A 17,857-nucleotide genomic window follows, 5' to 3' on the forward strand; every position below is an offset into this window, starting at 1 on the left:
ATTGCCTAGAAAGCCCTTTTGGCAAAGTGCGTGCTGACTCAGACTCCAGGACCCAACCTTCAAGGAAGCTGGAGTCAATTATTGGTTCCTTACTCCCCAAGCTGCGAAGAATTGGGAAAGAAAGCTTTCCGGTCCCCATCACACAGTGCTGGAATTGATTACAGAACACTGTTGATTGCGGGCAAATCTACAAAGCTTCCATCTTATCCAGATCTGGTTCTGTTAAGAGCTTATCGGAAGCAGATTCAAATTCTCTGCCCACCTGGGCCAGGCATCTCCCTACCCCACATTTTCTCAGGAGATGTCTTAGTTAGGGGACCAGATGGCCATGGCGGTGTCTCCTGAAGAAGGTCCGGAAAAACCAAAGTGGATGGCTTTGTTTCTTTTCTAATTGCTGCTGTTATGACACTCCCAGTTCTTTCCTATTGGCTTTCTGACGGAGACAAATTGGAAAAGGACTGTATCCAGTACATTTAGGAAAAAGAAGTCTTGATAGCTGGGGAGTAAATTGATCCAAAGGCGATGAAAGCACTGAGCTCGGGTGAAAGTGAAGGGAGGTGGGGCTCCTTAGGGAGCTCACACTAGGCATTTCACTTCCTCTTCCTCTCCAATTGCCTTTATTCTACTGCTTCCTAAGTACACAGGTGTGTTAAAAAAGAGCAGTGGATGCTATACTTAAAATGGATAGCCAACAAGCACCTACTGTACATATAGCACACAGAGCTCTGCTCAGTGTCATGTGGCAGCCAGGGTGGGAGGGGAGCTTGGGGGAGAACGGATACGTGTACATGTGTGCCTGAGTCTCTTTGCTGCACACCTGAAACTATCACAACATTGTTAATAGGCGATAACCCAATACAAAATAAAAAGTGTTTTTTTTTTTTAAACAGCAGTGGATTTGGAAACTGAAGACCTGATCCCGTCTGTCCTCCACTTGGCTCCACGTGACTGTGGACAAGTCATCTTATCTTTCTGGGTTTGCCGTAATCTTTAAGACAACAGTGGTGTTTCTTTCCTTAAGGTCACGGTGAGAAGGAGTCAGGTACAGGAGCTTTATAACACAGTGCTGGTCTCTGTGTTTGTTCAGGTAGAGGCAGTTCCCACAGGGATAGTGTCTGGAGTGTAAGCAGGGGTGGGGTGGCATCTGTGCAGCCGGGAAACGGGGTGGTTTCTGAGCTGTTACTGGTAGAGCAGAAATTCGGGAGCATGAGATAAGGGTTCTTGATACAGACACATGTTGGGAGTTTGGGGCAAGTTCTCGTTCTTGTAGTTGAATGCGTGTAAGCAAGACTGTTTCAGAACAATTATGAGACAAAGAAGCCCCGGTGCCCACATTCACTTCTTCCTTAGAGATGGACTTGGGGTTCTGTGGTCCTTCTGTGGTCCTTTCCTGACCTAACCATCAGAATCATGGGGACCGCTAGGCAAACCCCTGCATTCATCCAGGTCTGTCTCTGGCAAACTCTGGCATGACCTGTAGCAACTGCCTCCTACCATCCTACCTTTAAGAGGAAAAAAAAAAAAACCTAAGAGAATTTTCACATGTGTTCTTTTCATATTTAAATTTGAACTGGGGCTTGACTGAGTGCAGTGATTCTTGACTTTGCCTCTACACTGCAATTATCTGGGGAAATTAAAAACACGCAAATGAATGCCTGGCTCCCCTCTTTAGAGACTCTGACTGACTTGGCCTGGGGTGTGACTGTTGTTCCTAAAAACTTCCAGGTGACGGGAAGCCAAGAGCAAACACCACTGATTTCAGAAGCATCTGGAATCTCAACCTCAAAGCTTACTTGCTGGGTAACCCTGGGCAAGTTCCTGAACCTCTCTGTACCTCGGTTTCCTCATTTGGAAGGTGGGAGACCTGACAGTAATCTAGTGCACAGTGTGGACAAGAGGATAAAATGCGTCCTGAGATGACAAGTGCCTGGCGCAGCATCTGACACGTGCAAAGTCAGCCATTTCCAGCTGTTTTGTGTAATGGTACCGTCCAACACGCCTCTTTTCTTCTTACCTTTCTGCCCCTCTCATTTCTCTGCTGCCCCTGGGTCTTCTCTGTGCCTCTCCTATTCTTTCTCCCTTAACTGCTCCCTTCCTCGCCCTGCCTTCTAGATGCTTTTCTTTTTCCGCTCCTGGGACCGCACCTTGCAGGGGATGCAGTGGCAGGAATCCTAGCAAGACCAGCCTACAATGATCAGAAGTGTGAGCAGCGGATGATGTGGGGAGAAACGTGGTCAATCACTGCTATGGGGAAAGGAAATGACGGAGCAGACACGGGCCATCTGGGGCAAGTGTGTCAGCCATGGAGGCCCATGTTGCTGGTTGACTCTTTCCCTCTGAAGGGGCTCATGGTCTAACACATCCTTGTTAGACAGCAGTTCAAGAATGCTTTCTCTGTTTCCACCGAGGACGTAGCAATGACACATGTGACTTGGCTAGGATGGAGGGTGGGAAGACCACCCCCACGAAACCACGCCCAGGTCCTACCTTCTTTCACCTGCCCTTTAAGTAGCAATTGCACACCAAGTCCCCTCATCTCAAAACGCTTGACTGCTGCCTCCAAAAGCCACCTCCTTGACTACAGCCCAGAACACAAAGGCATCTGGTAACAAGGTGGGCGGAGCTTCCCCCTCTGTTGTGTTCACAGCTCTTTCATCTCTTGAGGGCACCTGCAGTAAAGGGAGTGTGGGTCCTGTTTTATTTCCAGCTCTTTCAGAATGGAAATGGGACTGGAGACTTCAATCCTGCCCTTGGGAAGTCCTGTCTTTTTCTAACTCCTTTCACAGGGTGTTTGGGTCCCTTTGTTCTGGACATTCAAGGTCAATCAAGTGAAACTCAGCCTTGGGGTTTGCTCCCCTTCTCTGAGTCTGGACCAGGGAAGCTACTGACTCCCTTCAAGCCCAGGGATGCAGGTCAATTTCTGCCCCTTCTGTGTCCCACCCCAGCTCCAACCAAGAAGCAGGGGCAGAGGAACCAGGCTGGAGTACAAAGATGGAGAATGGTTTCTTCTTCTCCATCAAGCCTGACACATTCACGCTCCAAATCGAGTGACTCTTCCTTGCTTCCTCAACCTCTAGAAGTGCTAAGAGCAAACCAAAGGGAGTCAACAAAATAGAAGGTGGCCAAGAATTAGCTCTCTGCACCTCTCCCCTCCTCCCCCACATTGTCCTTGCCAACATCTTTGAAAAGAACCTGTGATCTCAAAACAGGTGTGACCTCCAACTGCTAAGTATGATCTCTCACCATATAATGTCCCCCCAGACTTCACAGCATTCCACAACCTCCCCCCCACACCCCCTGTTGCCACACACACATACTCCTGCTTGGTCCGTACCTCCTTCAGGGGCCAGCAGGGCCCAGAGTTCTCCCCTCACCCATTCTCCCCAGTATCTTTCTCCCTTGGGGTTTTGTTCTCAATCCACAGCTAATCCCCTTAAAATGATAGCTGATAAGAGATTAGCTGATATCTCCCTAGGAGTATTTATATGGTACTAAGGGATTTTAAGAAGGACTATTAGTAAAATTTCAAGCGATCTGACTGGCAGGATCACATGGAGCTACTTTATATTATATCGCATAAGGGAAGAGGGAAAAGGAGCATTTATGTGTGCCAACCATGTCCCAGGCATCATGCCAGAGGCTTCACATAATGTTATTTATTTAGGGAACTGATAAGGAATTTGAGGCTCCGGTAGGTAAATGTGTGCAATCACACATTTAGTAAGTGGTAGAGTGAGGGGGTTTGGGGAGCCCACAGCCTCCCGCCGCCCCTCCCGCCTCTCCTGGTCCACGGATGGAGGGGTGGCGGGTGGGACCCCAGGCAGCCTCTCTCCCCTCGCCACCTGTGCTGGCCTCTGGAGCCGGTACCGGCTTCACTCTTCCTCACTTGAAGAGGATCTGTCTGAGTGTCGTGGCTAGCTTGTGCCAGCCTGGAAGGCTGCCTGGGGTCACCCAGAGTTTAACCACACATTGTGAGAACCCCAAATGATAAAGTGCTCCCCAAAGTGGCCCACTGACTGGCTGGCTCAGCCTCTTCCAAGATGTCGGTGCGGGGACAGGAATGACTCAGCAGTTTGGCTTTCAAGCCCATGTCTGTCTCTGAGGTCAAGTGCCATGACGAATGATCCCAGCCTATGGGGCCTGGGGTTGGGAGGGGATTTTATTTCTGAAGCAGTCACAGATAAAGATGCTTCAGGGTTCTACTACAAATGACAAAGGCCTCTGTGTGTGAGTGTGTGTGTGTGTGAGAGTGTGTGAGTGTGTGTGTGTGAGTGTGTGTGTGAGTGTGTGTGGTTTAAGTGCCTCAGATGATTCTAGTATGTTCTTCTCCCTGCCCACCCCAACCCCGAGGTCTCTGGTTTTCAGAATTTGGGTGCCAGTTGAGAACTTGTATAAATATACCTCCCTCTGTCGAAACCAAGCCCTCTATGGGACATTTCTAGATAACCCACACTGAGTCATCATTCAAAGCCATCTCGGCCACCTGACAGGGTCTGCCTGCTGGTCACGGCAGCACAATGGGGAGACCAGAATACCAGGAGAAGGGAGCAGTGTCACACGCTATGTGGACGCAGGGCAGGTGCCCAGTCGATATTTTCCAATTAATAAATGAAAGCAATTACTCTCTGACACAACCGTGGCCCAGATGGGGAATATGAATCATGTAATCAACACTCGTCCACTGTCCAGCTCAAGGTTCAGTCACATGAGAAATCAGATGTCTGTGTTTCTTCTCAACATTACAGAGAACAGTTAGAAAAAAACAACTTTTACCCTTAGGTACCAGCCTGTCTCGTATGGATAAAGCAGATGAATATTTAACTGTCACAGCAGAATGGAAGAAATCTGCCCTACTGTTCTTCACAGTATTCATAATATCTCAGTTTTAAAATATTTTTGGTTTTGTCTCCTCCCAGTTAACTAGTAAGGACGATGCCAGCAGACAAAGAAGGCATGGGGACCATTGGATTGTGGAGAATTAGGGTCCCCCCCCACCCCCCGAGCTGGGATTTCCTCACTCAGGCACCTGCCCTCTTGTCTTAGATTTTAGAAGAGAGGGGGGCTGTCCATTCTAACTTGCAGAAACAACAGTTCTGCTGTTAAAATGAAAGGATTAGACACGAGCTGTCAATATCCACAAGGTTCTGGAGGGCTGTTAGGGGTATGGAGGAGAGCCGACACTCACAAGCCCAGAGGACCTCCCACCCTGGACCCGTGGGTCTGTGGTCCTCCGGAGAGGGGTGCTCGCTATACAAGGAATGGGAAGAGTAGACATCTGGATGGTCAGGAAGACATTAAGTTACTGACGAGTATTTTAACAGTTTTACATTTCTCTCACAAACTTCCTTGCAACCACTCCTCTCTATCAGAGCCTGCTGTAAGATGCTATCTGACCACACTGGGACGTATTTACTTGGGTACTTCAAGTTTATGGTCAGTTTTTGCAGGGAGCTCTGCGAACGGGGGTGCTGTGCTACCTGAATAAACGGAAGAAGCAGCACCGGTCTCGGGGTAAACACGGGGTCCACTCCTTCCCAGAGCAGTCCTCAAACCTGGGACATAATTTTGTGAGGCAGTTGGGAACAAACGGTGTCTGGACAAGGGCTCTGGATAGTAGGAAGTGATGTTTGGAACTGTACCTGGAAATTCTTGATTGAAATACTTGAAGGTAACAGGGAAATGGTAATTTCTGCCAAAGAACTCCAAGACCAAGGTAAGTACCTGGGTTGGTCCCACATCTCAGCACACAAGGCAGTGCAGCTGGGCATCTGCTGGAAGGTCAGGGTGGGCCTGACCTTGGCCTCACGGATGAGGAGCTCTGTGACCACGGGGCAAATTGCTTAATCTAAAGCAATTCTAAACTTCTGTTTTCTCCGTCTGTAAGATGGGGATAAGTGAGAGATTTTTCTAGAATTGCGGGGAAAATTAAAGATTCAGGATGTAGGTAAAGTGCTTACCATCTATTCTGGCTCACAGTGAACTGGTCAATAGATGGCAGCTCTTTTTATTAGTAATATTTGATCACTGTTCACTCAATAAGCATTTATTAAGTACTTATTCTGGGCCGGGTTCTGTGCTCTGATTCTAATTCCAACAAACGAAAACGTAGATATCATATCTATGGGATGTCTCTGGCGGTCCAGCGGTTAAGACTCTGCTCTTTCAATGTAGGGGAGCGTGGTTTTGATCCCTGGTTGGGGAACTAAGATCCTGCATGCCCTGAGGTGCAGCCATAAATAAATAATTATTTTTAAAGTATCTATCTATACACATGTAAGTCATGACCAAGGCTAGAAACAGAGCTCTAGTGTACTGACCTGAGTGGCTAGGTGTCACAGAATATCAATTCTTCCTTCACCTACAGATGTATAGCTATGCAGAATTCTCCCTAGTAGCCTGTGCTCTCTGCCCACTCTGTAGGAGAAAAGCACATATTCACTCCAAGAGCAGCTGTCCAAAACTGCTTCATGGAGAAAGAACATGACTGGAATGGCTGGAAACAGGAGGAGCCGCTATACAGGAGGTTTGCATAGCCGAGCCAGACTCAAGAGGGTAAATGGGGAGGCCGGGTGACTTGCCATCTGTGGCTCCTGCACCAATATTTACAGTTTCTCTGTCATTAGGATGGTGATGACAATCTGCCTCGAGAAATATATTGTAAAATCCAGTGAATTTCCTCCCCCATATCGTGGAAGTTTGGGAAGAACTGTGATGGATTCCAAACTGTTTTGAATTAACAGAAAGAGCTTTTGCTTGTTGCCGAGTTCCAGCTGGAACCCTCCTATGCTTTTTCTCCACCAAACAGCAAACGCCCGAGGGGGGCAAAGTGTCCAGTGGAGTGTCCTGGGGCTTGTCAGCTTTACTGAGCTTTCCACTTGGCCTTGGCTGCTGGTAGGTTTTGGGGAGTTTGCTGGTGTGGCTGGCATGATGCTGTGGCGCCAGCTGCAAACATGCCCTTGCTGGAGGCAGTTTTATTACTCTTGACGCCACCCATCCAGGCAGTGAGACGAGAGGGAGCAAGGGCCTCTTGCTCCTTCTCTTCCCTTAATATGACTCCCGAGGAAACCTTGCTTCTGGACTCTGTGCGCAGGGCTCCAGAACAGTGATGGGAACACAGGTTGGGACCACTGACCCCATGAGGGAGTTGACCACATCTGCCAGTCAAGTGGCAGAAGGAACTCGGAGAGGTGACAGTTAGGATACCTGGGTTTCCCTTCTAGTTTCACTGCTCACGAGTTGTCAGTTCTTAGACACAACCCTTTCATCTCTGACTCTCTCTTCTCTCTCTACGGAATAAGAATAAAGATACAGGAGAACTGTCGGGACCTAGTGAGAGAAAGTAAGGGACAAAGTGCTGTCCTTTGGCTCGGGGAATGTGGTTCTTTTTAGTCTCATTCTTCTTGCTTGAAGCTCGAAGAAGGAGGGAGAGAGGAGGAAATTCTGAGAAGAACTAGGTCATCTCTCTCAGCGAGCTTGGTCTGAGAGGTTCATACATAGTACAGATGCTGAACACCGGGCCAATCTAAGTACCAAATCTAACGGCATCAGCAGCTTCTAGGGTTGAAGCCGAGTGACCGTGATCTTTACTACTGCAACTCCAGTTTCCCCAGCGAATACTTAGTTGGGTCAAAATCAGGTACTTTCATCCAAAAACCCCCTTTGGGTCCTCTGGGGAATCCCCCACCTTTTACCTCCCCAATTCCTCACCACCCTACTCTTACATAATGCCCATCTCCCCTTCAGTCTAGGGTCATAACCTTGACCGGGACGAAGCTCTTCTGTGAGTGACTCTTAAGGCCAGCCTAGAAGGAGGTCACCAGGTTCCCTGCCCATAACACTCCTCTCTCAAGTCCCTGAAGCTATCTGCAGACTTCAGAACAAACCATAGAGGAGAAAATAACCCCTCTTGTTAAGAACAGGTAGGATCAGAAATTTGTCAAAGCTTCTTTGCTTACATGAACATTTTCCCTTGGAAAACCCACGATGGGAACTGAGAAATTATATGTTGTACAAGAAATTACATGCTGTACTCAAACAACCCACTGTCTGGGACGGTGGTTCCACCATCTACAGATGACCAGGAAGCTCATCTCATTGGGATCCAGTCTTTGGATCCAGAAAGACCAGAGCAGCTCTTTCTCCGGCCTCTACCCACCAGCTTCTCTGACTAAAAGAGGGAATCAAGTTCCTGGGTGCTGAGCAAACATTCTTACCTAGTGCCCAGAGGCTGGCTTCATCGACAAAGTCAAACTTGGCTCAGGGAAGAGAAGGATTTCCCTTTTGCGATATGGGAACTTGCCAGTGGGCCAATGGTATGTTTTTCTTTTTTTTAAAGGAAGTCTCAAATGATTTACAGGGTTTTCTTCTCATTATAACTACATATATATGATTTTAAGATTCTATGACTGGCAGCTACTTTCAGATTTCTTTTCATTAGTGTGAGGATCCAATGAACTCTGGAAACTGGCTACTGTGAAGACAATCTGGGGAACGCTCAAAGGAACTCGTTTATACAGCACTGACATTTAAATGATACCATTTTTAATTGTCTTAACTGAAAGCCAAAGTCTGCAGTATCTATTAAAACAAGTTATTCTCAGAGCTATTTTTGACCAATTCATACACATTTTAAAGGCCTAACTGAATAAATGATTTTAAAAATAATCTAGTTTGTGTGTCATGCGGAGTATATGGCATTTTTCTAGATGAAATTATACTGTCCTCTCACGTGCCCATAAAACAACATTGCTCAGGTTCAAAAAGCCCTGAATTACCATGATTATTTCTTGCCTAAACCTTTCCTGGATAGAAACCAAGCATGTTGGAATGGCTTATTTCAAGTGCCTCCCTTAATATCTGTGGTAGGAATGAATATAAACCGGCACAAACTTTATGGAAAAACAATCTGGCAACAATGAAACAAAAGATTTAAAAATGTTCATGGCCATCTACTCAGCAATTCTACTTCTTGTAATTTATAGAGTGAGAAAATAATCTGAAATGTTAACAGAAATTTACACGTAAGAAGAATCATTGCAGTAGAATTTAGAACATGTTTTCCATAATTTTCTATAACATAAATCAGCCATAATTTGCTCTTATAATATAAAGCAACCTATACATAAGTAGCGGAGAAGGCAATGGCACCCCACTCCAGTACTCTTGCCTGGAGAATCCCAGGGACGGGGGAGCCTGGTGGGCTGCCGTCTATGGGGTCGCACAGAGTCGGACACAACTGAAGTGACTTAGCATAGCATACATAAGTAGGGAGATAATTTAGCATGTAATGTTCTTTTATGAAATGAAATATGTTACAGTCACTAAAAATGATAGCATACATTAGAGAAATGCAAATCAAAACCACAATGAGGTACTACCTCAGAGTAGTCAGAATGGCCATCACCAAAAATCTACAAGTAACAAATACTGAAGAGGGTGCAGAGAACAGGGAGCCCTCCTGCACTGTTGGTGAGATTGTAAGTTGGTGCAGCCGCTATGGAAAATAGTATGGGTTCCTCAAAAAACTAAAAATAGAGTTGCCACATGATTCAGCAATCCCACTCCTGGGCACATATCCAGATAAAACTCTAATTCAAAAAGATACGTGCACCCCTATGCTCACAGCACCACTATTCACAACAGCCAAGGCTTGGAAGCGACCTAACCGTCCAATCGGCAGATGGGCGGATAGAGAAGCTGCGGTTCATACTTACCATGGCATTATTAGTCACAAAAAAGAGGGAAACAACGCCATTTGCGGCAACACCACTACAGCTAGAGATCACATACTAAGTGAAGAGAATCAGGAGGACGAATACCGTATGATGTCACTTACGCGTGAAATCTAAAATACGACACAAATGAAACTGTCTGTGAAACAGAGAGAGACTCACAGATATAGATAATAGACTTGGGGTTGCCAAGAAAGGCAGGAGATGGGGGAGGGATGGAGCGGGAGGCTGGAGTTGGCAGACCTAAGGAATGGACAGACAGCAGGTCCTACTCTGTAGCACAGGGCACCGTGCTCAGTATCCTGTGGCAAATCATGATGCAGAAGAGTAAAAAAGGAATAAATACACACACACACACGCAGCTGAATCATTTCGCTATACAGCAGAAATGAACACGATGTTGTAAGTCAGCTATACTTCAAATAAAACAAATTTTAAACGGCAGCATACATATATGCCAGCACAGGCACAGAAACGTTTTGGTAGGAGAAACAGACCTTTGTTAATCCTATTTTATTTTGAGGATATGGAGCTTTACTTTTCACTTACACCTTTCTTTGAATCAAAAAATGACCATATATTACTCTTATTTTTAAAATTAAGAAAAATATTAAGAGTGTTAATGACATGAGAAATGATTAGGTGAAAAAAGTAATAGAAAGATGGTACGTGCTCAGTTGTTACCATGTCCGACTCTCTGTGACCTGATGGATTGTAGCCACTAGGCTCCTCTGTCCGTGGGGTTCTCCAGGCAAGAATACTGGAGTGGGTTGCCATTTCCTACCCCAGCGGCTCTTTCCCACCCAGGGGCTGAACCTGCGCCTCCTGCACTGCAGGCAGATTCTTTACCATTGAGCTACTGGGGAAGCCCACAAACATGGTATATATAGTATAATTAGGAAAAATCTTAGAAATAGATCACATGTCAATAATTATATTTCTGTATTTCAATAAAGATAAAATGGGCCTTAAAATATTAGCTAAACAATACCAACTTGTTTTCTAACCTGGTTGTTCAAAATTGAATCTTCTTCTCCCAATGGACCTCACATAAACTGGAATCTCATTCTTCGTTGAATGAATCACAGAGATTCAAGGGTCAACTGAAGAAGTAAGTATCAAAACACGTCGGATAGCATAGTTCTGCTATTATTAAGCATAACACGACAAAGGGCTTGTGGTGTCAGAGTTAATCTGCACTGTGCTGTTATCTGTTTGCACCCTGGTCATGAAAAGTGGGCTGCCGGTGTAGACCGTGGTGCCACCTAGATGACCTCGGTTCATCATCCTGACTCCATCTTTGCTGTCTGGGAGATTCTGGCCAAGTTACTGAACCTTTCAGGGCTTTGGTTTCCTCATTTAATACTCTCATTGGGGCTGTGAGAATTAAATGAATGTGTGTGAAGTGGTTAGAAAACTTCCTGCACACAGTAAGTACTCGCTACTTACTCTTCTCATTACTGATACACCGCGCATCTGATTTCAGAAGCACTCTGCTCTCGAGTAACTGGACCACAAAAGACTACAGAGTGGGCCTTGCTCTTTGCAACATGCTGTCTAATCCACACAACTTACATCTAAAGGACCACTGTCCCCCCACACATCAGTTTCCATGCACAGGGAGTATTCTGCACCCACAAACAACTTCGCCCAAATTCCATCTCAGCAATGAAAACTGGTTATCTAAAGACAATTTTTATATAGAGAGATGACACTAAAACTTTCTTCTACTCAAGTTGGAAACCCATGAGGTGCCAATGAAAGTAGCATGTAGTGTAAAACCTGGCTTTCGGAGTTGGTTAATTAGATCATGCCCTTGCAAGGCCAAAAGTACAATGAATGCCTAAATAACTCAATTTACTTCTCTGCTGGGTGTTCTCTGGTTCGGACTGCATTCTTGATCACAGCCAACCACCTCACCAAGGTACTGTCAGGGGAGTCGTCAGAGGACTCCACACGGGAGAGGAGGCAGAGTCAGTAGACGTGTGCTCTTTGATCCCTGAACCTGCGAAAGCAGTTCAAAGTCACACCTCGCTGATGGTGGGGCTGGGCCATAATCTAACCACACACACAGTGGTGCTTTCTCCATGCAAGTGAGCATCGTCTTAAATTACTTAAATGAGAATAGACTGGCCTTCTGGAAAGGAACAGAAAAAGACAAGGAAAAAGGAAATAAAGAGAGAAAAACAAAGAAGAGGGCATTTGTCTTCCACGTTTGGATTTGAGCAGAAAAAAAATTTTTTTCAGAATAAAGGAAAAGCACCTGAGTTACCCACAGCCGTCAGAGAGGAAGTCAATTGATATTCTTTCTCAGTATGTCTCATGGGTAGCGACACTCCCAGGGCATTATCCCACTGGCACTCTCTGTGGGAAAGTGCGGTAAGTGCAGAGAGAAAAGGCGCAAAGCCTCACGCGAAGGCAAGTCGACATTCATTCAGCCATCCCAGCCCCACCCCACCCTCCTTCACGGAAAACCGCCAGCAGCAGCTTACCTCCACTGAGAATAATGACAGCTATAAATATTGCTAAGTCGCTGTCATCTAATTCCAGTGCGTTGAACTTCACAGCAAACTCGAACTTGGGCTCCATAAAGTCACCAAAGGGCTTTCGCAGGCTCTTTAGAAACTCCCTTGTCATGAATCCTTGGCCCTCGGATATGAGGACCCCATCCTTATTCATCAAGGAGGCCAGCATCGTGTAAATGATCTCGTGCACGCCGTATTTTAGGAGAGTTACTTGGTCGTTCAAGTCAAGGTTCACAAAGCCGGGGATATTCTTGGCGTACTCTGTGATCTCCTGCACGGCTTCCACGGAGCGAAACTGACACCCCTGGAAGATGCGGATGGCCACCTCTTTGCTGGGCTCCTGCAGGGGACTGATGTGCTTGAACTTGATTTTATCTTCTCCCATCATTAAGGAGTTCATGTCATAGATAACAAACGGCTGCAAAGAAAAATGGGAGAAAGTGGCTGAGTTGGAAATTTCTCATTCACGGTCAACACCATCCCAGCGTCTTCACAGACACTTGCTTTGCTAACGAACATCTTTCAAGTTGAAAACATTGAACAATGAGAAAATACTCATGTCTTGATTAATCCTCCAGGTTGTCTTCTGGAACCAAACATATTTCACCAACATTGGTGATGTGATACCACGACCGGTGACTCATTAGTAGCTCCAATTCCTGTTGTTTGGAAGGTCTTTGTTGTTGATTTAAAAAATGATGCAAAAATCTACTGTTTTATTCTAGCTTTCAATGGCATACATGTTTAACCTTCTTTCAATAAAAAAATTATTTCAGCAACTCAGGGTTGAATAGACCCACTTGGACATAAAGTAATCTAGCTGTTTTAGATAAAATCCTCTCAGAGCTTAAATGAAACATAATATATATGTAAACTATACTTAACTATAGAAAAATCAGTCTGATAGCAGACTACAAACACTGAGTCAAGAAAATGTCTGTTTCTTTCTTTCCTCTTTTTTTTTTTTTTTAATGCTCTGGAAGCAATCTGTTTCAGAAGGAGCAGCTGCATAAGGCCTATGGGAAAACACTACAAAAGTGGCAAATTAAAAAAAAGTTGGAACTTATTTTTAAAAATATCTGCCCTTAAGGGTCAAGAATCAATAAAACTCATTTATCAGTTATTCAGGTTTGCAATAGGCTGCTAGCAAAAGCCTGTTGGGTTTGTCCACGAAATAATCTTTCTCTTTCATTTCCTTGTATAGATTTAACCAGAGGTTTGTGGTCCTTGTGAAATTCTCAAGGCTACCCTGAATAAGTGACCACAATTATATATATACACACACATGTATATACCTACTGAACTCTGTGAGGAGCTACCCCTCAATTCTAGTCATGTGTTTTACTCAGAAGCAAGGAATAAGAGTTGAGGGTATCTGGCTTCCAGCTTTGGTTCTGTGGTTAACTCTGTGACTTTAGAAAAGTCATTTATCTTTCCTAGCCCTCGAATTTCTCATCTGAAGTGGATTGCATAGATTTCCAACTCTTCTCGTGAGGATATGCTAGTTGCATTTCTTGGAAGTAGCGTCTGTGATGTGTGTGTGTGTGTGTGTGTGTGTGTGTATCTGTGTGAGTGTGCATGTACACATACATGTCCACTGAATATGAAGTCTCTGATGTACTAAAAATAAAGCTTCTTTTGAAAAGCTTTATTGAGAGACATTGAGAATTCTCTCCTCTTTGGTAAGAGGAAGCAGACACAATGAGAGCCAGCAGTAGCCAGCTTCAAGACCCACTGGTTCAGACAGTTTAAACTATTAATCTCAACAGTAGTCTAAGATTGTTATCAAACTTTTTTGGGGGAGGGGCAAGCCACATGTCTTGCAGGATTTTAGTTCCCCAACCAGGGACCGAACCTGGGCCCAAGCAGTGAAAGCACTAACCAATGGCTCACCAGGGAATTCCCTTCACCAAACTATTAAGTCTATTCTGCACTGAAGGAAATAACACTAATCTAAGTAGATTCCCAAACTTGCCTCTTATTTCAACAACATTCGCTGGAGTTATTCCAGAAATTGCTACTTTTTTTAAACCAAAAAAATTCACTTCAATTGTACTGTTTAGCAAATACAAAACCGCAAAGTAGGACAGATGAGAGGAACCCAAGAGTAAGCTCGCCTGGTGACTCAAGTCTTCAAGTAAGCCAAGAACGAATAGTTCATACTGCTTTGAGGCATTCTGCTTTTTTCTCTACTTCAGACCTATATTATTAACAGGAGGAAAAAAAAAAAAAAAAAGGACAGAGTAGATGGACAGTCTCTTCAGTTAACATGTGTTGAGTTTTTCCAGAATGCCAGATTCTGATGCTGACGAACACTAGCTTTTACAGAACCTAGGAGAAGGTGGTTTCTGATCTCAAAGAGTTTTGGGGCCCATTTTCATTTACGCTACCAAGGGGCTGGCTTTCTTTACTGCTATGAGAAATCTGAGGGCACCTGAAGAGCCCACCTGCACCTGTACAAACACAAATGACAAGGATATAAAGTCATCAGCTCTTCACGTGTGGGAGGACAGTGCCTCATCTGCCCAGCTTCTGGATGACCTCAGGCCCTCAGCTTCTTGGCACAGAAGGGATGCATAACATTCTCCCACCTCCATGTAAGCAATTTCTCTGGAACTATGCCCTGATAAATCATCCTGTGACTCTTCCCCCTCGACTTCCCCTGTCCCCTCATATAAAGCCCCAGGTTCCTGTTTTTGAAACTCTGTGATAGTTGCACAGAAGGCACAAAATCCTGCTACTTTTCTCTCCAAATTTAACAACAATGTGACTTGGTAACCCCTTGGCAATCGACGTTGGTCAGGATTTCCTGGCAGTAAACACTCAAGGACAGAGAAAGGAATCAGCAGCTCCCACCGTCATGCCAAACCATTCCAGCTTTTTTCTTTTTTTAAAAAAGATCCCTTCAGCATTTTCAAAATGTTGAGTTGGCAGAGGATTCTGGGTACAGACATGCAAATGAATCCCAGGTGGGTTTCTTTGTTTTTCCTCATCATAGATGATGTTGCCTTTTTTTTTTTGCACTTTTTAAGTCTGCATAGATCCTTTCAGCTCCCGTGTGGATCTATCAAGCTGCAGGAGTGATCCAGATGTGATCTGCCCAGAGATCTGCCTTTCTTTGCCACCCATTCACCAATTATTAGACTGCAAACAGTTAACGCGAACATTTTTAAAAAATCAATGAATTAATTTATTTGGCTGCACTGGGTCTTAGTTGCGGCATGCAGGATCTCGTTCCCTGACCAGGGATTGAACCCAGGCCCCCTGCATGGGGAGTGCACAGTCTTAGCCACTGGACCCCCAGGGAAGTCCCAACCCACACACTTTACATTGGGATTCCTCATACAGAAACAGCAGAAGATGGTGGCCCGCCAGGTTTACAGATGGCTGAACTATGAAAACCACGAGGGGAATTCGGCCTGTGGAGTTTATCTTGAATCAATGACTTAATATTATATTTCTGGTAAAACGTTCCACACAAAACGTCCTTCATTGCACGTTTCTGTCTTTTCTACAAAGCCTTATATGCTCTACTAGCTTGCACGGTATCGTCGCATGATCTGCCATTGTCAGAGGAACCATATCCTCTTCAGATTTGGTTTTAATGGTTTTACACTTCTAACTTGGGGCTAACAATGTATTTATCTTCAGACACTGTATCAAACGGCTAGATAAGCATCTCTTCTTAACAGGAAAGAATGCTTAACTACATCTAGGACATTATCAGGGTGAGATCCAGGCTTTGTGGGGCCTGAAATGTACATGACTGTTGAGTACATTTACAACAACTGTTGGGTTCAGTAATACAGATTATAAGAACAAATAGCTCAGGCCCTTCCCTGAGCACTGGAAGGGGCTCTATACAAGGGAAGAGGCCCCGAGGCTTCATTAGCTTCATGGTGAATCAGCCTCTGGCTGTTAGAAATGCTTGCACTTCTACAGACCACAAAAAGGTCATGATGCAATGAAGAAAATTTCACTTGAACACAATGTTTCTCCAGGGGAACATGATTTCAGTAAGAGGAAGCTAGTTTTCTTTGGAGAGACACAGCAAGTGTAATCTATGTTGATATATTTTGATTTCCATAAATGGCTCCACATATCAAAACTGGGATGGAGTTAAGGGCACTGTTTTTATAGATAATTAAAATTAGTTCTAGAACTATTGCATACCTCCTATGTATAACACAAAGATCACAGGAAAAGCTGGCTTATTAATGAAGACAAAGTAGAGTAATAAAAGTTTACTTTTTTGAATGGACAGATAGAATAATACTGTTTCTTAGCAGTCGAACATCAGCATTTTAATGTATGAGTTATTTCAGTGACTATAGATGAATGCTTTAAATTTACAGCTCCTTTTGAATAATAAAATGAGAACCTAAGAAAGACAAATGAAAAAATCAACTGAGAAAGCAGGGATTATTCTGGTGATGGGTTTCCCAGGTGGCTCAGTGCTAAGGAATCCACCTGCCAATGCAGAAGACGCAGGTTCGATCCCTGGATCGGGAAGACCCCCTGGAGAAGAAAATGGCAACCCACTTCAGTATTCTTGCCTGGGAAATGCCAAGGACAGAGGAGCCTGGCTGGCTACAGTCTATGCGGTGGCAAAGAGTTGGACACGACTTAGCGACTAAACAACAATAGCAACAATTCTGATGATATCTCCAAGTTGGGAAACTGAAATTAGAGAAGTAGACAACTCTACACTCTCACGATCACTTGGTAACCACGTCAGAGTTAAAACTGGCCTGGAAAAATGGTGATCTTAGTTTAGACCCTGGTGGTCTTAGGTTTCTTGACAGATAACAGCAAAGCCTCAAGGAAGAAAAGTGAATTCTTAGGGCCTTGTCTTCTTCTTCTTCTCCTTCCTTTTTATACTTCTGACCTTCATCCTCTGAGGCACACATGGTTTTCCTCAATTATTAGCTCCAGTGGGTGAATGTTAATCCAGATTGCATTGGTTCGGTTTCCTCAATTTCTTCCTGGTTTCTCCTCTGTCATTCCTATTTCCCTCTTGTGGAGAACCACTGGCTGTAGAGAACTAACAGGTAGGTCTTCAGGAATAATCTGCAGCATCATTCTTTGACTAGGAATGAATAAACTGAAGCTAAGAGACTTTCTAAAGTCAAACAGCTATTTATAGCAAAGCCTAAACCAGATCCCCTCACTCATGACTAATTCTTTTCTCTTTCCGCTACTTTCTACATGACTTCTCCACTTTTGCTTTTTTAACATAAAATGACAGTTCTGGGAGGAACTGGGGCTTCTAAACTCATCTATGCTGGGGTCTTGGCACAGGGCCTTTGAACTCTTACTTCCTAGAGATGCCATTTAAGTGCTAAAGACTGAGGGCAAGAGGAGGGGGTGACAGAGGCTGAGATGATTGGATGACATCACTGACTCAATGGACGTGAGTCTAAGCAAACTCTGGGAGATGGTGAAGGACAGGGAAGCCTGGCGGGCTATAGTCCATGGGGACTTAGCAACTGAACAACAACTTGGGATCGAAGTTAAGTTTCAAAGTCTTGCCAGTGTATCTCATTTTCCTGCCATCATTTAAAGATTTAACACAAAAACTTAATAGGAGGAATTGTTCAC

General features: G+C 44.6%; 1 protein-coding gene across 5 annotated transcripts in view; it reads right to left on the bottom strand.

The window, feature by feature from the left end:
* The window catches only part of PPARG (peroxisome proliferator activated receptor gamma), a 123,749-nt gene that overhangs the window by 5,792 nt on the left and 100,100 nt on the right, over nucleotides 1-17,857 (bottom strand). For all 5 annotated transcript variants that reach the window (XM_070359416.1, XM_070359415.1, XM_005902846.2 and 2 more), the window contains one exon: nucleotides 12,224-12,674. In XM_070359416.1, the coding sequence (XP_070215517.1) occupies nucleotides 12,224-12,674 (451 nt within the window). The remainder of the gene's footprint in view (nucleotides 1-12,223; nucleotides 12,675-17,857) is intronic.

Source organism: Bos mutus, chromosome 22, assembly GCF_027580195.1.
Source record: "Bos mutus isolate GX-2022 chromosome 22, NWIPB_WYAK_1.1, whole genome shotgun sequence".
Taxonomy (NCBI): domain Eukaryota; kingdom Metazoa; phylum Chordata; class Mammalia; order Artiodactyla; family Bovidae; genus Bos; species Bos mutus.